Here is a 26,536-nt window from a genome sequence, read left to right as displayed (position 1 = left end):
CTTCTAAATAAACCTTTGCGTTGTTAAAATAATAAAAAGCAAAATTTTATTACCATATTTACTTTATCTCTAGAATAAATACTTATTATTTCATTCAAAAAAAAAACTCGAGCCATTTTTTTTTAAATAACCGATTCAATGCAATTGAATTATTAAAAAAGGTTTGTTTGAAATATTTCACACAACTTTAAAGAATATTTCTGTCTTTATACCATTAATGGGAAAGTTGATTACTCCAAATTAATTAAACACTTGCACTTCTACATAATAAGTCGAATTTTTTTTAGATACATTTTGATGCATTCAATATAAAATAATCTACGTTATCGACAAAAAATACTGTAATAAAAAGGACAATGATGTAATAAAAAGAAAAATATTGATAAAAACAAATTTTAAAACGCAACGCTAGATTTTACTTTCTTTTTTTTTTTGCCGCAAGAGATTCTATACTCACTCACAGCTAAAATGAAATATTTTCAAACAGATTAGAAAAGTATTTCTTTCACGTCCAAAATGACCTGAGCAAAGGGGATAGTGCGGACAGTCTATAATTACAACACCTCAAAAAGTAAACCACCCCACCTGTCAAGTAAATAATAGGAGAAAAATGGCCTTTCAAACACCATTTTCCATTATAGGGGGTAGGAATTATCTCTTACCGTTTGGCAAGGGTTCTTAGAAAATGCAAGCGGCTATTTCAGGAACAGCAATTTCTAGATATTGTAACCATTTGGAAGAAGTCAAAATTAAAATATCAAAACCGTCAGTGGGTTAATATTGAAAGTATCTTGAAAACTGATTTTGAGATAAGTCCTCTTGAGGCATTGTTAGTTGCAAAAACAATTGGTTTCATAAGTAACTACTAGATAGATATAAGTCAATGAGAGATGGGTTTTATTCAAACTTCGAAACTCCTTTTTCTCATTTATTATCCAGTGAGGAATTCTGGAAATGGAACTGGAAAATCAAAAGAAATTTCGAAGATACGTTTACATTGGCCAAAAATTTGGAAAAAAGAGGAAGGTTAAATCAAAAGAAAAAGAAATAAATTACTCATGACGAAGAGGAAAAAAAATACTTAAAAAGATTTTGAAAAAAAGCTTAAAAAATATGGGGAAAAGAGTAAACAAAAAAATGATTGAATTATAATAATAATAAAAACATCATCGGATTACACAATGATAAACATTCATAATTTAGAACGGACTATTAAACTGTGAGAAAAAAATTAAAAACATTTTTTTTAAATTATGTATTCAAACATATTTTACTTTCCAGTCCATGACTGAAAAAAAGTAATATTTTCCACATTAACTATGGTTATATGTCGTAATTCCAAGAAAAATCTTGTTTTTAGACATTTGTGTGGCCTATGGATTCCTAACGAGCATCAAACATTCTCAAAATTAAGTGTTCATTCACTGGAAAATTAGTGTTTATTCACTGGTAAGAACTGTTCCTTCACTTGGTCATCTTACTACTTATTATTTAAACCACCAAAAGCTTAAAACAATATTATGTAAGATATCTAACTTTTTTTTTACATAATTTGCATTTAATAACAAATATGTCAACACCATCATTTAGCTAAAATTACAAATTTTGAAATTTTTATGATTTTTTTTTAAAGGCAAGCTAAGCTTAAGTGTTCCTTCATTGTTTAGTTTACCCTATAAGATGTTGAGAAATTTGCGATGTTGTGAGAGATGTTTAAAAATGTTGACTACGTATTTTTATTATTATTTATAAAATATATATTCAAGAAATTGATAAATATATTATTCCAAATCTATGCATACGTATGTATATTATTGAAATTGTATCAGTTATTGAAAAACAAAATAAATAATAATCACATTAAATAAGCACAATCTGGTGTATTCTATCAGAAGCACGTTTTTTTAAAACTAGACATTTGTTGAATAAAGTGTTTTTTATTCAAAATTCTTTACTAAATTGCAAATAAATTATTAAATGACTAAAAAAGAAACATCGTACTTTATAGTGTGAAAGAAATAAAAATAAAAAGATTAGCAAACGATTATTAGCGAAAAAAATATGAATGAAATTTTACGCTACGCGCGCGAAGTCAAGTTCCTCCCAAGTTTATCACATTTTAATATTAATCGCCCCAATTAGTTATTTCTTTATTGTCGCCAAATTAGTTTCTTAAAAATCATTAATTTTAATTTTTCTCAGTTTCTAATAAATAAAAACAGTTGAAACTTTAGATTTTTCAATTGAAAAATATGTAGATTAATATGGTATAAAAAAATTTATACCTTATAATTCAATATTTTTTCATCCTCACTTTAATTAAATAATAAAAAATAATAAATAATTATTAAAAAATATTTTTTGCATGGAATTATCTTTGGGTAAATGAGTTTTATGAGTGGGTGAAATTTTTTTTTGAATTGCTTCATTAGTTTTGAAAATATGACTGAAAACGCAAAAAGCGAAATTAACATAAAGTGGTACGAACTTTGAATCGCTCTCCTGACCAAACTATGGGGACCACATTTCCCAGATTGCGGCTACCCCCTATATTTTGAAGATAAGAAATCCAAATATGTAAAAAAAAATGGATGTTTATTCAGAGAAAGTACGTTTTTGTGTCTGATTTCGTAACTTAATTAATAGTTAGCACTAATTAATTAGCATATTTGAAGTCACCCCCAAGAACCATTAAGATTGAAACTTAGTTCGTGAAAATCTGATCATTAGAACGAAAGTTATTCAGGGTGATTCGTTTTTTTTTTTGCGGACTGTACTGACAATGTGGTGGTCAATATATACAGTGACCCACAAAAAATTCGTAATTTATACATTATATTGTATATTTAATTAAAAAGTCTAACACTACAAGTAGAAATTTATTATAGGGAATTTTATTTATTTCAAATATCAGTAAAAAAATTATGTCTTCACAAAGCAAAATTCTGTTAGTGTATCAATAGAAATTAATGTAGAAATTTATGTCTTCGCAAAACAAAAGTGTTTAAAAGAAAATTATCAGCATTCCGAAATTTTTTATTAAATATAAAATTAATGTTACAATAAATAGGAATTATACCCAATTGAAAGTAAAATGATCAATGCTACAAAAAGTAAGCTTTATCGTCTTCAAATCTTGCTAACGCGGAATATATTAAAGAATAAATTAGAAAGAACAGAATTTTTTAAAAAAAGAGCAATTTATTTTACTTTTCATTAAAAAAATAAAATAAAATAAATTAGACACATAAACATCATTGAAAGTGAAAGCAAGACGCGAAAACATTAAAGGAAAAAAAGGGAAGAGCAAATTATGTAACTATCTTCCATTATTTTTGCAAGTAACAAATAAAATAACTCGAAATAAAAATAAAGGATTAAAAAAAGGTAATATATCTGTCCATTTATTATAAAAAATAAATTTTCCAAACAGATATCAGAGGTCTATCAAGGGGTTTTGCGGCCTCTTCACAACATTCAAATTCTAAAAAAGCGGCCCCTTCACAAAATACAAATTTTTAAAAACGGGATATTCACAAAATTTGAATTTGTAAAAACAGCCCATTCACGAAATTTCACTTTATAAAAATGATTGCACAAAATTGTTTTGTGGAGAATTCTGGGAAAAAGCGAGCAGAAACGACATGATGATTTTTACGACAAACTAGACAGAATTCAAAATTCCCATGCTGTAATAGCGCGTTAAAAACATCAAAATTTAAAAAAACCATGTATCTTGTAGAAAATCCCGAAATGATTATTGTCCGATGATGGCAAGTGCAAGTTAGCTTGATTTGAACATGTTAAAAAGGCATAACTCTAATTCAAATGTCGTAATAACATGGTATTAAAAATATCAGAATTCAAAAACTCATGAGAAAAAGGCTGAAAAAAAATGATAACTGCCAAAAAAACTATCACCAGACATTATGATATTAAGATTAAATCAAAGACGTAAGGAAGTGAAACTCAAAATCAAAATATACATGTCGTAATAGCATTGTATTTAAAATATCGGAATTCTACATGGACAGGGCCAAAAAATAATAAATTAGGAAAACTATCATCAAACGAAGTGAAATTACGATACAATCATCACAAATTGAATGTGCAGAAAGGGATAACTCAAAATCAAACATTGCAATAACGTATTAAAAACATCGGAATCTGAAAAATCAATTGATAGCTGCCGTAAAATGACAGGAAATGTACGATGGAAACATCACGAATCCAGCAGGCCAAATAATTTATTACTCTAATTAGCATATTGTCATAACATATTAGAATAATAACAGAATTTCCAAAAAAAAATAAAAATCAAATAAATAACTAAATAAAATAAAATAGAAAAGAAAGATGAAGAAAAGTTTAGAAAATAAGACGGATTTGAAAAACCATGTAAAAGTCTCAAAAAAATAATAACTGTCGAAAAAGCTATCATCAAACGAATTGAAATTATGATGGAAGCGAGCGCGTCAAACGCTCAAAATACTAATTCGAATGTCATAATAACATTGTATATTAAAAATATCAAAATCAGAAAAATCATGTTAAAGTAGCCTTTCTTTAGTTAGCCATTTACCCATCTTAAAAGTAGTTTGGTATATATACATATAACTGTATAGTGCTCCAAAAAATGTCCTGTTTTCTTTGGTCCACTACAAGGCCTGATCTCATTACTTATGATGAATGTTTTATTTTGTTATCTTAATTTCTTAGAAATAGACAGGGACGTTAATAATTTTAAACATTCAATTTAGAAGTTTTTCTCTTTTTTTCCCCTAGAAGTTGAACATTTTATTGTATAGATTCTGTTTTTTCATCACCAATTCTCTCTTCAGTGTCTATCGTTAAATATTTTAATAATGATAACTCTAAAGAATAAATAATGCAGATTAAAAAAGGGTGGCAAGAATGTTAAGATGGATGCCCCTTTCTTGACTGCCAATGCTATAGAATATTCCTTCCTTAGAATCAGAGCGTCTTTCGTAATGATTTTTCGTAAAGCAATTCCCGCTCCACTCTTCCTTTTTTTGTCAACTGAGGGTGTTAGTAGCTGCAGTAGTAGAAGGAGTATGCAAGTAACTCTCAAAAATTGAAAGGATAGAATTGAAAGTGTTTATAGTCACTTTGCTCAAATGATTTGAAGGTCAAGAAGGTTAATTCAACAAATATACACTTTTAACCGAAGGTTAACTATATAATTTTTACTCAGAAAGCGAACATAAAGATGTGGTATACAAATAATTACATAATTTAAAGCACTAATTCTAAAATGAGAAGAAAATAATTAATCTTTTCATAATTAGAATTCATTTGATAATAATTTTTGGCAGTGAACCAAACCTCAGTCGTCAGTAGTAAGATATTTTTTTCATATTCCCCATTTTCGTTCACATATGTTGATTCTGATGACAACAATACTTCTCCAAGAGAATGATACAAAGCTACTTTTGATACATATTTCACAAGGCTGCTAGGTGTCATTTCAAAAGATACTGTTACTGGTTGGTATTGCCTTTTAGGAGGAATAAGCCAACCTGCACCATGAAGCAAACCTAAACGCAACATACATTAACATAAATAAAAAGACAATAACAGAAAATTTAATATAACAGACAATAAATAATCAAAGTATAAGATTGATCTATCAGAATTAAAGGCTAAGTCTTTGGATTGAGATCATGGAAGAATTTCCCATACTACTGAAATAAGACGAACAGTTTATGCACTTAATATTCTTTTTCTATGTTTTGAGTTTGACTAAGTTATTGAATCAGCAATGAGATCTTGTATTTTTTAGAAATGTCCTTTGTATGATGCACTCTATTGACAGTACACATTTTAATGATCTAAAAAATATAAATATTTAAATTCTTCATTGCTTATGAAATAAAAGAAAAATTTTAACTTTGATAAAATGTATAATATTTTACCAAAATAAACTCCTGTTTGTGAAAATTGCAACACCATGAAGGAATCGTCAGAATTGAATGAAATTTACTACACGGTTAAGTGGTAGTGGTACAAATAAATGATTAAACTTTCAAAGCAAACAAACAATAATAAGAGATCGAAATCAGTATTTTGTGTAGCCACCACGCACCGCAATAAGCGCTGCTACACGACGTGGTATGGAGTCAAGTAAATTTTGAACGTCTGTCTGAGGAAGAACATTCCATATAGTTTGTATGCGTACCCAAAGTTCGTCTGTAGAAGCAACTGGACGAGGATCACGAGCGAGGCACCGACCAACAAAATGACACACATGTTCAATCGGTGACGTATCTGGGGAATACGCAGGCCAAGGAAGAAGCTGTACCTGCCGCAATGCAAGGAAGGATTGAACAGTCCTAGCAACATGAGAGCGGGCATTGTCTGGTTGAAATACAGTGCCTGGCAAGGCTTGAAGGAAGGGAACAGCTTGGGGCTGTAAAACTTCACTGATGTACCGGTTGTTGTTCAGATGACCCACAATTCGTAGCAATTGAGATCGTCCATGATATGCTACGACACCCCAGACCATAACTCCGGGTATTTGTCCACTGTGGCGTTCGATAAAGCACTCCGGAAGGTGGCGTTCACCGGCATAGCGTCTGACACGAATGCGGCCATTATGGTACCACAAATTAAAGCGGGATTAGTCAGAAAACACGATATGCTGCCAATCAGCATGCCAGTCCTTATGCTGATTGGCCCATTGTAGCCGCAGGCGGCTATGGTTTAGCGTGAGGGTGACCCTGTATAAAGGAGTCCTTGCGCGCAGTCCATGCTGCAGTTGACGTCTACGAATTGATGAAGCACACAATGAAACACCTGTAGCTATGGACCACTGTGCTACCAGTTGTCTAGAGGGAGCCGTACAGTCTGTCAGCGCCATGCGAACCAGGTGTCTATCATCGCGAGGTGACGTGACATTTCGGGGTCCCCTCCCGGATTTCCGAGTTGTCTGACACTCGTCCGTCCACTGCTTCCAAACACACACCACTGTGCTGCTGTTACGCTGCACACGAGCGGCTACTGCACGATGAGACAATCCAGCTTCACAAAGGCCGATGATTCTCCCCATTTCAAACTCCGTAAGTTGTTGAAATCTCGCTCTCTTTTGTCGAAGAGGCATAAGTAACGTCTGAGCTAATGTTCACCACTAGCAGATAACCACCAATAACCATACACGCCTCGCTACAGCCATCTATTTATTCGGATCTATCCACCGCTCAGAGGGCGCTGCTCAGCAAACATATGCGCTACGGGTCTGAAATTCTAATCATTTGCATATTATGCTTTACTTTGCATTTCCTGAAAATTTCAGCTCACTTGCGTAAGTCCTTCATGGTGTTGCAATTTTCACAAACATGAGTTTATTTCACCAAAATCTACTTTAAATATAGTTTTTTATAAAACTTTTTAGTGTATTTAAAAAAAGAAAAAAAAATTATGAATGTACTAAATATACAAAATGAGAAACATATACACATAAGAAAATATTTTTCTATATCAAGTACATTCTTTTTTTAGTGTACTCAATATTGAAAAAACACACACACACACAAGTAAATTTCTAGAAACAGCACCATTATAGGTGAATTAAAGTAAAAAAATGTGGGAGTACTTGTCTAAAAACTTTTTTATGTAAAATTTATGTTTTTGAACATGGCCTAGAACTTGTAGGTAAGCAATATGCATAGTTTCAAACCCAGCTCAGTTCATTTAAAAATATTAAATAAGAAGAAATTTTGCTTAAATTTATTACACATTTGAATTAAATTAATATATTTTTCAGCATTTTTAGAAATGATTAAGATAAGTACGAAAATAGTGATTCTAAAACAATATTTTGAAGGAAAAACACATTTTGGGCACTTAAAGTTGATCAATCATTAATATTAATGTCTTACTCAACAAACACCACCAATAGTATTCCTCTTGGAATAGTATTCCTCTTGGTGGTGTTTTTGTAAATAAGTTTGTAACTAAAATTAATTTCCTTGATTTTGTAAAATATAACATAAAATATTATCTGAACCTCTTTTACCTGCAAATTTCCAATAAACAAAGTTGATTTGGAAGATTCATTTTCTTTTACTATTTCAGTAATATGGTGTCATAATTTAATCTCTCAAGGAACTTCTCTTTTTTTTTCTCCATTCCCTTTGTCAATTGAAGAGAATTCCATAATATACTCCAAAATCATAAATTTTGTGCCCCATGTACTAATGTCTGAGCAAAGTTGTAAGAAATTCTGTCTTAGTTATAATAAAAAATTCCATATTTGCTTCACTTCGGTAATTGAAAGTTTGATTTATGTACCCTTGAGGTTAAATAAGTAATTGGTCAAATGAATGAGAGGGAGGAAGATTATTTGAATTAAGAGACCTTCAAAATTATAAAAAAAAAATTATATACAGCAAGGCTACATAGAATTTATCATCTTGTGTGAGTAAGCAATGAGTGATTTTCAAATTTGAGGCACGTTTTAAACTGAAATGGAAAGTTTTAAATGTGTAAAAATGTTGGGCACTTATTTTATCAATCACAAGAAACTTTAGCGATATTATATTACTTGATAAAAAACTTCATTCAAATAAAAAATTATATAAATCGGAAATAGCATTTGACATGTTTCAAGCACTCAAAGAGCAGACAAAAATGGGTGCCTGTTTTTGAGCTCTTGACTGTTATTTCCAATTCGTATAATTTGTGTAGCAAATTAAGTTTTTAATCAAGTAAATGATATGTTTGCTTTTAAAACCTTGCCAATAACTAAAAGGTTTTGAGAAAATAGTTAAAAACATTTTATTTCAAAGCATTAAAAAAAAAATTCAAAGAAAAAAATTTTTTTAAAAAGAAACATGGTGTAAGTAGCATATAAAAAATTTTTTTTACAAGTTTTCTTAAATTTTAAAATGCGATTGATTTTTTCAAAAAAATATTTCATGGACTTGACAGGCACTAAACATTTCAAAATTATTTCTTTAGTTCAGATAACTTCTAATGCACATGTAATGTATCACATAAAGCACAGACAAGATAAAAGAAATATAATTTATTACCATAACCAGTCTGAGAAAATAATTCCGCAGCACCACCAATTGGCTTAGTGAAAATACCAACAATGCCTTTACCTAATCCACTAACAACACCAGATGCAGTTTCAATGGGTGTGGATGGAGAAACAAGAACTTGTAAAGGATGATCAACAATACCAGCAATAGCACCTATAAAAATTTGCATACAGAAAAATAAAAAAACATACTTTTGGGACAGTAGTGTTCTCTAATAGCTCTTTTCCCTTATTGATGAGTTTCAAGACTTTCATCATTTACACAGTTAAGTGACTCGAGACAAATTTTTTTTTAACTACTAATGAAATACAGGAGAAAAATAGAGTTTCCCCACTGGGAATTAAATGCCAATGATAAGTTAGTAAAAAATTATTAATTAATTGATTATTAATTATTTAATTATTAATTAATTAAATTTCATTATAATTAATTGCAATTTTAATTTTGTAGAGTTTTCATTAGCTGTCAGAATATATAATGCAGTTTTGATAATTCACAAGATCTTAGAAAAACTTACTGAGAAGACTGAGCCCAAATACACTTAGACCTTGAAATAAACCCTCAGAAACTCCTTGAGGCAAGCGATGACGAACCATTTCCTGACGAGCTAAATGTTCTTCATCCAAACATAGATAATCCATATTTTTGGAAATACTAGCAGTTAAGCTTGCCATACATGTGAGTATACCTTCAAATAATGAACAAACTTAAACGAATTTATTACAGGATATATAAAGCACAAAGATCTGAAGATGTAAAGTACAATAAAAAAATCGAAAAAGCAAAAAAAATTTTTTTTAGTGAAATCTGTATCAATTAAAAAGTTTTAATTAAATTAAGACAAGTAAAATGTTAAACACAATTTTATTATTACAATTTAATATTTATTTCTTAAATTTGTTACTTTTTTATAGTACGATCTCCAAAATCCAGATTTCTGAAATCAGGAAAACTCTAAAAATTGGACTCGAAGAGAAAATGTTTTTAAAAATTAATATTGAGTTAAAAAACAATAAAAATTTATGCTCTTAACGAAAAAGGATTTGAAATGATTCACAACATTTTCAGCTATTTCAAAACATTTTTTTTCCAAATCTTGATGCTATTGTAGCACACGAATCTTTTTTGACACGCTCAATTCGTGATGATTCTATCATAAATCCACGTCACTTACTGATTATTTACTGGTTATTTGTAGTTTTCAGCTATTTCTACTCAGTTTTTTCCAATGCCGACATTTTTAATATAATATTAATAAGATATAGGAATTTCAAATTTGAGTTATCACTTTCTGAGACGCTCTGCTCACAACAATTCCATCGTACGTTCACGCCATTTTTCGGTCTCAGCAGATAACAGGCTAAATGTTACGGATATTATGGTGTTTTTTCTCACTGAAACTTGAAAGACATTTAAACAATGCTTCATGAAACTATGAAACAGGGGTAGACAAATTGTATGCCATAAGTAGCTTACAAAAAAGACATCAAATTTTGCTATCATCCCAAATAGGAAAAAAAAAACTTCACTAAAAGCAATTATTTTTAATTATTATTTTGTAATTTTTAAATATCTTTGAAATTCACTGCAGTACTCGAAAATCTAAGAAGGCAGGTCTTCATACAGTTTCAAAAGTATGCTTATTTTTACATTACTTGATAAGTTCCACACTCCACCCTTATCTACCAACCAACCTAATCTACCAAAAATTTGTTTTAACCATAAAAATCAAAATAACTTATTTTCTTCTCTATTAAGCATAATTTCTTTGTTAAAAATTTAATTTTTGTTATAACTTCACTCTGAAATTCTTTCAAGATGGGAAATAACGGCTTTGAAGATTGTTCAAATAGTATATTTAAGCAGCACATTATAAATTAGAAAAAGTTAACTTCAAGTTTAATATTATTGATTCAGCATTCAGTCATATAAACTTATAAGAATATAGTTTTACCTATATATTTAAAAATACATATAATTGCATATGGTAGATCATGGTTAAATGAAGGTAAAATGGTGCAGAGACTATGGCAAAATTGATACATCACACACTCAAAGTTAGCTAGCCCTGTTGTTAAATAAATATATCTAAATTAAAATATTATTCATAATGTCTTAAATGATCTTTACCTGAAGATACTTGAGTAAAAAGAGACAGTGCACCATTTGAAAGTCCGGTAATAAATGCTTTTGGTCCCTTCAGTAATCCTTTATAAGGTAAATAAACAAAATCTGCAACTCCAGCACCAACTGCACGGGCAAAAGTAGCTGGATTACCCAAAATATCAAGTGAGCCAACAACCCAACCTGCATTACAAAAAATTCAATTTTAAAAAAGGAACAGGACAAAAAAGGAACATTTTGAAGTATCAAATATATTCTAACTTTTCATTTCACAAATTTGTATGAATTCCTTGCTGAGAAGTTTTATACCACTAAATGATTGAAAGACAAATCAATTTTTTTTAAGAAAACTATTCAGTCCTATTCTGTCTTAAATTCAGTTTGTGTTAAAAAGTTAATAAATCACACTGAATTGGATATAACGTTAAAATCTATGCTGCTAGAAAATGACACAAGATCAACATGAAAAGATACAGTGATAATCAATTCTTAATTTATCCTTTACTTCTAACTTTAATAACTTAGTTGTTTCACCATATCATCTAATAATCAGTTCCCATTTCAATAAAATTATAAAAAATTTGGATTTTGAAATAGTGTTTTACCCCAATGAAGTCAATTTCCCTAATATTAGAGATTCAATAGTTGACAAAAGCAACAAGGGTATTTATCAAACCTCTTATAAATGTGAGCTTTCTAATACTGGCTAAACCTCTTAAACTTTGACATGAAAAAAGTGAACAAAATTAAATATGAAACACACTTCTATTACTCAACATTCCAGGAGTATTAGAAAGTCAAGACAAAAAATCCAGGAGCATTACCGGGTCAAGGCAGGTAGGTAGGTATGTACTTTATTAAAATTGCACACGAGCTGCACAATAAGCTAATGGGGTAGGTCTGGGAAACAACCCCGAGGATGATCCGAAGACATGCCATCGCAATTTTGATCCTCTGAAGAGAGGATGTCTCTCCTGCTTTGGTAGCCCAACAACTTGCATGCTAAGTCGAGCACTTTACGATAGAACAGTTCAACAAGGACCGATACCGCACACCCTCGGTCCCTACAGGCTGATTAAAGTGGGCACCCACCCACTTACTGACCGCAACCAGTGATGCTTGACTTCAGTGTTCTACTGGGAACCGTGTCTTTAGGATCAGTTCACTACGGGACAGGTCAAGGCAATTATAAACAACCTCCCCACACCCCTCTTTCAAAAAAGCAGTAGGGATGAGTGTTCTTATGGGCTGCTATGAGCAAACAAATTTAATAAAACTCAGCTAAATAGAAAACAATAATTTTATTATTAAATTATTGGTTCATTTATTTAATTCTTCTAAACATTTTAATCTATACAAATAGGCTTCATAAAATTTTGGACCTCTTGTTTTAATTCTAAACGTCTGAATAACATTATTTCATAATTGAACATAGTTAAAAAAATATATCAAAACTTAGATAAATTTTAAGTTTCCTTAAAAAAAATCTCAAATAAATTAATCTGATATTTGAAAATTATTTACTGAAATCGCTCTCTAAAGACAAAATAACAACTTAATAACTTGCTTGAATCAATATTTCAAATTTAATAGTTTTTTATGCTTGTGGTGTATAAGATAAATAAGTTAATAAAATTATAAAGATATAAAATTATTTGCAATAATAGCAATTGTAAATAACCATATCTGAAATTTCAAACCTTTTCACAACCAACAGTTTTTAAAAAATAGGTACATAAAAAAGAATTTCCTCTTATTTCCCACAATAACTATGCTTGTTTCTGTTTCCTAATTGCTCAATATTTTTCTTATGATACAGTAGAACCTCGATTAACCGAGGCAATAACGAAGTCGAATTTTTTTTAAATCTTTTTTTTATCTTTTCCAAAATGAGCTTGGAGAAAATTATACACATTTTAGTTCGTTGTCTGTGTTACAGGCACTTCTTCCCCACAAAAACACTCAACTGCCAAGAAAAATTACACCCTGAGAAGACAACATTCATGAATGCTTTGTTAATAGTGGTCATGTGACCCTATTGAATACCAGGTGAAATATGTTATAGGACACTTACACCTCCCCCTGTTGGGGGAGGGGATTGGCGACTTTTACAATAGGCATTTGTGTTTCATAGCATTCTTCTGTTTGCCTTTTCTCTCACGAATCTCCTATTTCATAGTGAACCATTGCCTAAATCATTTCACGTTTGACCATTGCACTAGTAAGTTGTTCATTTTTAAAATGCCAAACCAAAAAAAGAAAGAGTTGTTGTTTCGATGAGTAAAAAGCTTGAGGTTATTAAAGGAGTTAATAATGGTGAGAGTTTGAAAAACATTGCTTTTGAATTTGGAGTTGGTGAAACCACTGTAGGCGATTGGAGATGTAACAAAGCTCAAATAGAGGCTTTTTGTTCAAAGATGGATTCGTCAAAAGCCTTAGAAGAACAACCGACATAAAAGAAAGAAAAAAACTGAAAAACTTGATGAAGCAGTCTATCTTTGGTTCAAGCAACAACGCGCGGGGCAATCCTATTTCCGGGAACATTCTAAAAGAGAAAGCCTGAATTCGACAACTGACGATTGCAGGTGAAAAGTTGTCTGCCAATATAGAATCTGCTAAAGACTTTGTTGAAAGATTTGAAGAAATGATTGAAAAAGAAAATTTGACATTAGATCAAATTTATAACGGTGATGAAACTGGTATGTTTTACAGAATGATGCTATTGAAAACTTTGGCATCTAAAGAAGAAGCCAGTGCCACGGGTTACAAGAAGAGCAAAGACCGAGTGTCCCCTCTAGTTTGAACAAATGCAAGTGGAATTGATAAATTACCCCTGCTTCTCATCGGTAAATCAAAAAAAGTTGAGACCATTCATAAATATTAATGTGAATTCTTTGCCTGTGAAATACACAAATCAGAGGTCTGCTTGGATGAATTCCAAAATTTTTTAAAAGTGGTTCTATGATGACTTTGTGTCGCATGTAAAGGAACATTTGGCGTAGCTAAATCTCCCACCTAAAGCAGTTTTGCTGATAGACAATGCTCCTTGTCAACCAGAAGAAGAAATGCTCATTTCAGGAGAAATATGGGCGATTTTTCTTCCCTCAAGCATGACATCGATAATACGGGAGAATCCTTTCTGCCCCAAAGTCACAGGTGTGCCTCGCTCAAAGTTTTCTCCCCTCCCTTTATAATCACAGGTTCGGAGTTGACGCTAATTCATCGCACTTGACATTATCTTTCTTACCATAGGGGTTGATAGTCATGATGCGTTTATCTCTGATTGGCGCCTTTTCGTTAATATTTATTATTTACAAAATGTTATGATTTCACAAAACAAGAATAAAATTCAGAATTTTTAAAGACTGCTTTCTTTTGCGCTAGGTTATTTTTAAAAATTTATTTATTGTAATTCGTTTAAAAACTTATTTATTGTTTTCGTTAATATTTATTATTTACAAAATGTTATGATTTCACAAAACAAGAATAAAATTCAGAATTTTTAAAGACTACTTTCTTTTGCGCAAGGTTATTTTTAAAAATTTATTTATTGTAATTCGTTTAAAAACTTATTTATTGTTTTCGTTAATATTTATTATTTACAAAATGTTATGATTTCACAAAACAAGAATAAAATTCAGAATTTTTAAAGACTGCTTTTTTTTCCGCGAGGTTATTTTTAAAAATTTATTTATTGTAATTAAAATATCAGTATTGTAGAGTTATTTCGTAATATTTTTAATCCCCTTTGCTCACAGTATTTTATGAAACATAAAGTAAATTAAATATGAAATTTCTTAAGTCATTTTTTTAGAGTGTGTTTATTATTAAAATTTATTTATTGATTATTTACAGCAATATTAGTAAATTAGTGTGATTTAATGCAGCCGCATGCTAGGAACTAAACAGGACGAGAAACAGCATTCTTTTTGTCACTAATTTTTTAATATTAATTTATTAGCAATTTAATTCTAAATAGGTTGTCCCATAATTGCGAGATCAATTATTTTTTTTTAGAATTCTTGACTAGGTAGAAAAATTACACATAGGTAGTCTTGAAGTAACATTTTAAAGAAGAAAATTATTAAAGATTGACGCAATCTATTAATTACAGTAAATGTAGCATAAAAATATTTAAAAGCAATTCCTTTTTAACATATTTTAAAGGTGTTCGCTTTAGTTCCATACCATTTTTCACTTGAAATAATAAAATTGTATATTAATTATTTAATTCTGCTGTGATGAATCAGGATAATCTTTTATGAATCTTAATCAGCTTCTCAAATATTTACCTTTTGTCAAAAATTTTAAAACTAGCGAAGAGTGGAGTTAATGAAAAAAAATTTTTTGAATGTTTCTGAAATATAGATAGAACAGTTGTGTTCATCAAGGCACTAACATTTCATAACAAATAAATCAGCTATGAAATAAAACTAAGGAAATTTAAATACACACTACCGTGCAATAATAGATAAGACACTATCAGTTTTTCACCTTTTTTTTTTGGAATTTCTCACAAAATACCTAGAAGATTATTTTATGAATTTCAAGAGTGTAATAAATTTTAAAAACTTCAGAGGTGGTCTAAGGGGCCGGCAATAAATTATGAGCGAAAACAAGTATTATAGCATCTTATTTCAGAAAATGTAACAATAAATTTATTAACTCAAAGGACACTTTGTAAGAAGTACATAAAATTTCGTAAGCTTATACTATGAAAATATGGACATTTTTATAGAATATATAAATAAAAACTTTTATTTGCCATACGATTTTTTCCTAAAACAGGAAAAATACTCAATAAAATAAAAGTTTTAGGAGCAATTTTTCATTAACAAGCATGTTAAAATTAGACCAAGAAAAAAAAAAATCCTTTAAAATACGTTTTTAATGTAGTTCTTTCCCACCTGCGCTGAAACAAATATTTTTTCCTAATTTTGCAGTATAATTTTTTGAAGATATTCAAATCTTTTTTTTCCCACGAGTTGCTAACTACAATTCCCGACAAAATTTTTAAAAAAATTCTTCATACGCTCATATCTTGCGCAATTTTAAACGATTTACTTTCTGTTCAATTTTAAAATTATCTTGTAATTTATTAAAAATTTCTTCAAAACTTTTATTCCATTTCATTCAATATTTTTAAGCTATAGCAAAAAACAGCTACAAAATAATCCTCAAATTAGGACAGTGTATGTTCTACATTTACATAGCTGTAAGAGGACCAATTGTACTCGATCTTGAAAGAGTGAAAAATTCTTTGGATTGGATTGAGGTATTACCTTTGATATAAGAAAACTTACGTTTATATTCAATTCAATGCTACTAACCTCGATTTCCGATAGATAATTCTTCGTGTAGGGGAATTTATTTATATTATGCTGGATATAATCTATATACTATTCAATAAATATATACTATATACACTAAACAGCCTAGAGGAGAGAAAAAAATCGTAAATTTCGATAAATTTTTATTTTTTGGCACTTTGAAAATTCTATATTCGATATAATATCCAGAGCAATTTATAATAAAAGATGTTTACAAGAATGTAACGGTAATTTTAAAAAAAGTTATGATACATTTAACAAAAGCAGGAATTAAAACTTTAGTTTTTCGAATGATACTGAATCTAATTTTATCGAAAAATCATTACTTTATTAACAAAATTAGATTATCTGAGACAACTCACTAAAATATTAGTACAGTAACATATTTGCAAGTTTCTCTAAAGTAGTATAGTATTAAGTTTTAATAAATAGCCGAATTCCTGTAGCCGAATAGCCGAGTTTTAATAAATAGCCGAATAGATTTTTCCTTATTATTTTAAGTCTTACTTTTTTATAAATTGATTACAAGAAATCAATTTCAATTTTTGAAGTAAGTGAAAATTTATCAATTTGTTCTAAAATGAATGTGTCAAACAGAACTATTTTATTTCGTCTCAACTTTAGACTGATTCTAGATCTTGGAGTTCTATAGTTAATAAGGATTATGCCATTAAACTATTTTTAAAAAAAATTTAATAGAGACGTACGAAGAAAGACTTGGAAAGAGAGCTCATCTTATAATTGCCATACCATAAACCTTCGACACATATTAATCAGGCCTTACAATTTTTATTTCGTCGCACCTTCAGACTGATTCTAGATCTCGGAGTTCAACAGTTATAAAGGTTTATGCCATCAAACTATTTCAACGACAAGAACTTTTTCAATTTAAGACCGTGGTGGGCGGAAGATTCGCAAGTGAGGTCGAATGCATATGCGTGGCGGAAGCAGCTTCATGATGACTTATTCAAGCTGTCGTTAAGTTACTTTCTGTGTTAAAGCATTGTATAATTATTTATTTTCTCTTCCTCTATATTTCTTTTCTAAATTCCAACAAATATTAAAAAAAAAATAAAACGTGAAATCCACGTTAATAAAATAAAAACTTTAAAAAAAAAACTTATTTAGCAGATGTTTTGGAATAAGATGAAAAAAAAATTACTTCAAAAAGTTTCTCCAAAAATAGCTTAAAATTCATTACTATTTATTATTCTCATTCAATTTTGTTTAAGTAATCAGTAAAATAGATGATGTTATAAAAATTAAAGGTAAAAATTAATCTTGTAATAATACTGTAATATAGATGATGTTATAAAAATTAAAGGTAAAATTTAATCTTGCAACAATACTACAAAACGCAAGTAAATATATGTATTTTTTTAAATTTTTACTCTGATTTTTTAATAAAAAGTTGTTTTTTTTCAAATACTTATTTTCCGCAAGAAAATAAACCTTCTTTTTCTCCTTTTTTTTTATTAACTTTACTAATAATCCATTCCTCCGGAAAGTAAATTAAAAAAAAAAATATTTTATGATATCAGTATTTATTTATTTTTCTTTCAAAATGCAGTTGAAAATAATTTAAAAAGAAAATTCATAAATACTCATCCTAAGAAAACTTTTTTTGTAATGTTCAGTAAGGAAAATATTTACCAAGGAATTTATTAGGAAAGATACGCACCAAGTACTTTGAACTAATTTACTAATAAATAAGTAATTTAAAAATTATATTTTAAATTTCCGCAAGAAAATAAACAGTGTCGTCTTCTTTTTTTTTTAACTTTACTAATAATCCATTCCTCCAGAAAGTAAATAAAATAAAAAAATATTTCATGATATCAGTATTTATTTATTTTTCTTTCAAAATACAGTTGAAAATAATTAAAAAAGGAAATTCATAAATACTCATCCTAAGAAAACTTTTTTTAAATGTTCAGTAAGGAAAATATTTACCAAGGAATTTATTAGGAAAGATACGCACCAAGTACTTTGAACTAATTTACTAATAAATAAGTAATTTAAAAATTATATTTTAAATTTCCACAAGAAAATAAACAGTCTCGTCTTCTTTTTTTTTTAACTTTACTACTAATCCATTCCTCCGGAAAGTAAATAAAAAAAAAAATATTTCATGATATCAGTATTTATTTATTTTTCATTTAATCGCATTCATTTAATCGAGAACTAAATCATTAAGCATTACGTTAGTTACCATTGATCGCAAGAAACGTACAGAAACTAGACAGTATAACTTATAAAAAAATTAATATAAATATAAAATTTTCTGTGAACGTGTTTTTCTACTTTGAGTAAATTAGATTCATTCTTATTTTTAGTTAATATATATATATATATATATATATATATATATATATATATATATATATATATATATATATATATATATATATATATATATATATATATATATAAGGCATAAGCCTTATTACGTATTTTTTAAATAAGCAATTTTTTTGTATTTATTTTAATTTTTCTTTACTATTTTATTTGTAGTTAACGAATGTTTAAAAAATTCAGATTGATAAAAAATTTATTCTCGCAAATAAATATGTGTGTATATGCTACCACCTCAGAAAAAAACAAAAACATTCTTGACTTCTTTCACATTTTTTCTATTTCAATTACATTTTAGTGACTTTTTTGTATTAATACTTTCAGAACACAAAAAAATACTGAATTACTGATATACATTCCTTTAAAATGAAGTTCATAATAAGTTGATTTCAGTAATAACATGAACAATACCTAGTGCATAGCTTCATTTAAAATACTTCTAATATACTAGTATGCAACTTCTTTTGAGAGATGAGAGAATTGGCGAGTTTCTAGTCTTCAAGAATTGTAACAGGATTCGAAGGTATTAAAATACGCCAATGCCAATCTCATTGTGTAACCCCTAAGCTTTCTCGAAGTTCTTCCTCCCTCTCTGCACCTGAACATCATTAACAACAGGTGTGTTCTTAGGGGGGGGGGGCTGTCTTGAGTAGTACAATGGGTTATCTTTTGGGGATCTTATCCAATGGATCAAGGGGTAATTGAAACAACAAAGAGACACTACAAAAAGAAACTCATCACTCATATTCTTGAATTTGAAGAAAACCTAAATGAGGTGCTGAAAAAAATAAATGTGAAAGACGTCATGGCTGCCCAGGCATGACAATTAGTGAATCCAGCTACAATTCGTAAATCATTTAACAAAATAATCGTTGAAAAGAGGAGACAGAGTGATCCCAGCAGACGGAAAACACATCGAAAGACAGAGAACTTCTTGAGATCATCAAAGGAATTGAAGGTTGTGAAGAAGTTTTGGAAGAGGACATTTGCGAGTGGCTGGACGTTGAAAATCAACATCCCTATTTTGAAATTCTCAATGATGAAGAAATCATACAAGCCGTTAATCCTTCATCGGACATTAATGACGCTGAAAATAAAAATGAGGACTTTGAGGATTCTACAACTACAAGTCATAGTGAAGGTGTTCCAGCACTGACAACTGCTCTAAAATATTTGAAGCGAAGAAACAATGCTACACCGATGGATCTCCTGTTGCTCAAAAATTGGCGCAATAGGGCAGCTCATGATAGAAATTCTGGACTTTTGCAACGAAAGATAACAAACTTTTTTAAAAGAATGCAAATTTAACAAATTAATGCATATTAAATTTTAAAAATACAATATTTTCTTCAGGTTTGTGTTATTTTTGAAAATGCATCTTTCAATATTTAACTAAGTATAGTTAAAAATAAATTCCATTTCACTTTTTAAAATTTACTGCTAGAGTTGATTTCCTTTTAAAATCTTTTTAGCTGTGAAACATAAGTTCATATACGTTTATTTTTATCATTTTAAAAACGTTCTATTGTTTTTTACTTTAAAAGTAGTTGAATTCGCAAGCACGGAAGGTTTTTATACATGGTTTCTATTAACCTAGATTTCCGATATCCGAGGTACTAGCGGTCACAATTAGCTCGGATAATCGAGGTCTTACTGTATCTCTATTATACCCCAACTATGTCTAATGATGGAGCTTGTCATAGTACGAAAACAATAATACATTAACTATATAAATTAGTAAAACTTTTTTAAAGACACTTTTGATTTTACTTTTTAATTGCTTATTTTTATTCATCAATGTTTAGATGACCTTTTTAAAATATCAGTTGTAATACAAAACTTGCTTGCATATTTCTATTAACACTTCCTTTTTGTGTTGTTTTTCACAATATGATAAAACTGAGCAAATGAAATTTGATAAAATACATGAGCCTTTGTCACAGAGTACGGCAACATACAATTTTACCATCACTTCAAGGCTTCTGTTCTGCATTTGATTTCCTATTTCAATTTGAATAAAATTAGAAATCTAGTTTTAACCCACTTTTAAGAGCATACTTAAAAACTTGAATTACATTCATTTTTATAACCTTTATGTAGTTTTTAAAATTTTTTTGCATTATCATGGAGTAAAATAACATTTGATTTAGCATTGCTGACTCAATTTTAATTTGTCCAAACGCAGAAAACTAATAAAAGTTTTCAAAAAACAGTATTGAATTCATATGAATAGCATTTTTTATATTTATATTCTATACAGAGTTTGATAAAAAGTATTGGATATGACATAATTTTGAATTTCTACATCTTTTTCAAGATAAATTTTTAACCCCATTGTGCTGTATAATTGTCAAATGGGAGAAAAAATATATTAATGCAAAGACAGAAAATTTTGAAACTCTTATTTTCATTATGTTAGAATTTTAACCATAATGTCCTACATAATTATAAGAAAGATGAAAGTCACATTTAAAAATAAAAGTCAAATTAAGATCCAATATACTGTACCTGCTCTAAACAATGCACCAGTTAGGTAATGCATCATTAAAATACGACCAGCTTCATAATAAGTAGTAAAAAGTTCTTCTTTCACAAAAGGCTGAAATCGCAGGGGTGAATGTTCAAGTGAAAGATATAACTTTAGAGAAGCACGAATACTCAAAGATATTTCTTGAACATTAATCTTTAAACTTTGAAAATGTATGGGATGAATAAACATAGACGAAATTGTAATAACATCTTCAGGTAAATAGATATCTTTCCAATCAGAAATATGATGATGAAAATTAGCAGGTGTGTATGACTTGTACAATGCAATGCATTTAAAATAAAATTTGTCTTCTAAATACAGAGATATAGGTAATAGATTTATCTCACAAGACTTTAAAATTATAGAACAGTTTTCTTCATTAGCATGCTCTATGACAGCATTTAAAATAAACATTGCATTTTCACGAATTTTATTAGGTAAAAACATTGTGTTTTCTTTACTTATACTAATTTCTTCTTTCAGATCATTGCCTCTATGTAAGATAACAGGAAAATCAAACCCAATTGTTTTATCATAATTTTCAATTTGATTATCAACTTGAATGTGCCCGAAACACAATGAAATATCTTGCAAAATAACTTTTGAGTTAATATTCTTTGGTCTCAGAAATAACAAGGCATTATCAATATTTACTCTTAAAACTTCAATGTTTTTGTTCCACTGGAAGAATTCATCACAAAACACCACACTTACATGAATAACTCGCATATTCAAATAATAAGTATTTGGATAATGGGTGTGATCGCTATCTAAACTAATATTCTTTTTTACTACATTAAAATGTTTTGTAGATGAAACTTCAAGGCTGTTTAATATTTTGTCACCTAACACCTTCTGCTTCACATATTCATCTTTGGTACTAGCTTGAGATTTGGTGGCCAAATCTATTCGGCTTCGAACTTCATTGGCGGTGACTTCAATGCGTTTAACTATATCTATATATAGATTAGTAGTATGACCTATGCATTCTGTTTGTATCATAAAATCACATACACCAAGGACATGAATAAATTGCTTATCTAGATTAACTTTAAACGGATTACTCCACAAATAATTTTGATTGTCATTTTCTTTTAGCCCAATACAAAGCATAGGGACTGAATCAAGACTAACAGGAAAACTCTTATCCATAGAAGGAAAAGAGTAATGAGAAGAGCATCCAGGATTAATTAGAGGAACAAAACTGTTTTCAACTTCTTCAACTACTGATTTTCCTGAAAGAAAATAAATGTGCAAATATATTACCTAAAATTTTATGAGTATGCTAGCAAAATAAAAAATTAAATGTAAACAATAAAGATTTAGCATTACAATATGAAAAATCAAAAGATATTATTCAAATTATCATCAAGCAAATATCTTAGTTTTTATCCTAATCTCAATCTATTATTATTGTACACTTTGAATTATAATTATATTTATTAATTAATAAATCTGTTTAGATATCTCTGAAAAAATATAAGAAGATGTACTTCTACTTTTCAAATATTTAACTTATCTATGAAGTGTTGAATTCTCTGAATGAAGAGGTTATGTGTAAGTAAGATTGATCAATAAATAGTAGAAATGTTTCCCTGATAGATATTTGACAAAAGGCACATAAGTGGACACAAGACACAGAGAATAAAACAATAAGCTTTTCTGTCACTGACAAAAGTTGAATTACACTTAAAAACCTACAGTACTTTAAAGCCACGCTTAGTGTTGTTTGTAAAGGCAAAAATATTTTGAAATAATGGATAAATTTATTAATTCCATTAAAGAGGGAAACATATTCATAAATTATCAAAATTATTTTTATTTTTACATAACTAGACAATAAGCTTATTTAGAAATATTTCATAGCATCAGCTTATAAGTGGCTGATTCACACTTTTATTAAACCAAAACATATATGGATATAATGAGCCAAAAGTAACAATTATCTAAACTGGGTTTCAATTATTTGAAATAAAAAAGAAAAGTAAAACATTCTATAAGTGATGTTATTGCCTCAGCAATTAAGTGTGTAACTATTGAATTAATTTGTTTTATAGGTTTATATAATGGCTCAAATGAGCCTTTAAAGATTGTAATTTGATTGCAACAATATTTTGGAAATGCCTAGAACAACAAACAACAAAACACTGCAAAATTTTGTTTCTTGAGTGCAAAAGTTGTAAAGAGCTGTGATACATACAAAAAGGGGTCATATCAATGAGAGAGAAAAAAAGATAAATTAAACTTATTTATACTAAATAATAAAGTTTTACATTTATATTTTGTTGAAATGCTAAAAACAGATTATTCCAAATAAATTTTATCTTATTTTTTAGAGTATTCAGTCAATGAGAGCAAAATAAAGATAAATTAAAATTATTTTTACTAAATAATGAAGTTTCACATTTATATTTCGTTGTAATGTTAAAACCACATTATTCCAAATAAATTTTATCTTATTTTTTAGGATATTTAGTTGTTTTATTGACTATTTTTGCTATTGGGCAAAAAACTTTGAACACATGATAGAAATTATTTTATTAAAATTTCAAATTTTAGCACTAGAATTTAATTCAAAAATGAAAATTACTAAATTTAGAGGTACTATCAGTTAAAAAAAAATTTTTCTAGGTAAAAAAATAATTACATAAATTCTTAAAATTTTGGGAGAATTAAAAAAAAATTCAATCAAAAATACTATTATTTAAAATGTGTGAATATGCATGATAGAAGTTATTTTATTAAAATTACTTAATTAAGAGATACTATCAGTTAAAAAAAAAATTCTGGGTAGAAAAATAATAACACAAGTTCTTAAAATTTTGTGAAATTTAAAAAAAAAAAAATTCTATCAAAAATACTATTACTTAAAATAACAAAAACATTTTATTTATATAGGGTAAATCAATTTGGACAAGTTATTTTGAAATCTTACCTTCTGTTTGAAAACAACTTTGGCCATAATATAAATTAAGATTTGTGTGATTGTGAAGAAGCAAAAGAGGACAAGGATCATTATTGAGCACCAAAAACAAAAGACCTTTTCTCCAATGACTTGTGAATATAAGTGGATGGGTAGTCACTGATCCAGTAGGTAATGAAACTGCATGCCGATTATCATTGTTGAGTTTTGTATGAAAACAGATAGGATAGCTCCACTTTTTGCATGAAGTAGAGACATATATGTAAAAACTTAGAGCATCTGATGAAGCTAAAGAAATTTTTCTCCAAGAGAGCAAAGGATGACAATTATCAGATTTACCTTCTATGAACAATGATGAATCGTTTGAATATTCACATTTCATCTAAAATATTATATTTTTACTTGTAGCAAAATAAAGTGCATCAAGATAATAATATAGAAATAATTTTAAGCAAAATTTTTTTAAAATTTTAAATTGTATTCTAAATTACATAAAATTCTAGAAAAAATAATGAACAAATATTTACTATCATTAAATTAAAAATGAATGATGGCAAATTTTAAATACAGCTTACAAAATCAAATAAATTGAACCAAAAATTTGAACAAGGAACGCTTTAGAAATATATAAATACATATATATATACATAATAAAAAATACAAAAAAAAAACGAAGAAAATTAAGAAAAATATATATATATATATGCGTGTGTGTATATATGGTACTTATTTGTGCGTGTAAGTGCAAGCAAGTTTGTTGCACTAAAAACCCGGAGTTTGGTAAATTCTAAGTTTTACTTACAAAACCTAGCTTTTACTAAAGAGGCTTAGTGAAAGTCCAAAGCATGCTTCAATATAATTTCATTCTTTAACCAATTATTTTCCGTCAAACCTAGAATTTACCAAGCCACTTCGGTAAGTCCTAGGTTTTATGGGCAAATATCAGGATTTACCAGATTTCGGGGGTTTTACAGTATCAGATTTTTGTGTTTATTGGTCATAATGTGTATAAAGTAAATAAGCTACAGATTACACTTGCAATAACTTTTTATTTTAAATAATTGTACATTTGCTATAATTTTTTTATGTACGGAATATAATGCAATGCTATTTGAATAACAGGTATTATTATTATTATTTTAAATGCCAAGTTGGAAAGATGAAAGTCATAGAAGGACTCATCACTTTATGAAACCATAAAATGATATATTAACAAAAAAGTAAATTAAAAGGTGTGTACATACTCACTGCTTTGCAGCATTTAAAATTAGCATTTCACCCTAAACATTGGCAGAATTTTAGAGGAAGTAAAAGTACAAGTCAAATAAAATGGTAAAAAAGTCTTAATTAAATCTAAAGATTTGGCCAAATAAGTTATTAAATTAATAACTGATCTCTAAATATATGTAAAACCAAAAAAGTGAAACATATTTCAGAAAATTAAGGATATTTAAGAAATATTTTAAAAAAGATATTTAAGAAAATTAACAGATTTTGTATTTCTAAAAATAAATAAATAAAATAAAGCATACTTTTGAGATTACTTAGAATTTTTACTAAGCGAGAACTAGATACTTAAGTTAATCTTTTAGAATTTGTTTATTTTATATCAAAATAAATTAAATAACCAATGTAATATTTTTAAGAACATCCATAAATAGGTTATAAGAAAACTTACATTTGCATCACTGCCTGAAGCACAAATTAAAGAAAAATGCAGATCAATGTCTGATTTGTTGACTAGACTAACCAGAGGAAATGCAGTAATAACAACAATTCCTTCTTGTACTTCAGTCAATAGCTTAAACAAAAACACCTATAATAAAGACACATTTTTTTCAGGTACATTTGTTAAAATCTATACATTATTAACCAGGGTTGGGTTTTTGACGTCAAAAAGTGGTTTTTGACATGACAAGGGTATAATACTGGTTTAAACCGTCAAAAACCCGTCAAAAATGTCAAAAACTGAAGTTTGCCAAGAAAATATATAAACTTCAAAACTACCAACACTTGCCATGCATCATATTGAAATTTAATTATACTATAGGTAATCAGCAGGTTTTAAAATATTTTTTAATTAAAATTAAGGTAAAATAACAGATTTAAAATCTCAGAAATTTATATTCAAATGCATGTGCAGAAAAATTTTGCACAAAAATTGTTTAAATATTTATATTTAAAAATTTCTTTTTTCTTTTTAATACTT

The 26,536-nt window shown here is 28.5% G+C and overlaps 1 protein-coding gene across 5 annotated transcripts in view; it reads right to left on the bottom strand.

Annotated features, from left to right (window-relative positions):
* Vps13B (vacuolar protein sorting 13B) overlaps positions 1–26,536 on the bottom strand; it is a 240,096-nt gene that overhangs the window by 11,029 nt on the left and 202,531 nt on the right. For all 5 annotated transcript variants that reach the window (XM_087154944.1, XM_087154946.1, XM_087154947.1 and 2 more), the window contains 7 exons: positions 26,006–26,143; positions 24,340–24,709; positions 21,383–22,639; positions 11,196–11,372; positions 9,583–9,753; positions 9,054–9,218; positions 5,347–5,558 (listed from right to left, as the gene is read on the bottom strand). In XM_087154944.1, the coding sequence (XP_087011070.1) occupies positions 5,347–5,558; positions 9,054–9,218; positions 9,583–9,753; positions 11,196–11,372; positions 21,383–22,639; positions 24,340–24,709; positions 26,006–26,143 (2,490 nt within the window). The remainder of the gene's footprint in view (positions 1–5,346; positions 5,559–9,053; positions 9,219–9,582; positions 9,754–11,195; positions 11,373–21,382; positions 22,640–24,339; positions 24,710–26,005; positions 26,144–26,536) is intronic.

The sequence above is a fragment of the Parasteatoda tepidariorum genome, chromosome 11 (assembly GCF_982258835.1).
Source record: "Parasteatoda tepidariorum strain Cologne lab strain chromosome 11, Ptep-v5.0, whole genome shotgun sequence".
NCBI lineage: Eukaryota > Metazoa > Arthropoda > Arachnida > Araneae > Theridiidae > Parasteatoda > Parasteatoda tepidariorum.
This window is presented reverse-complemented; position numbering and strand designations above follow the sequence as displayed.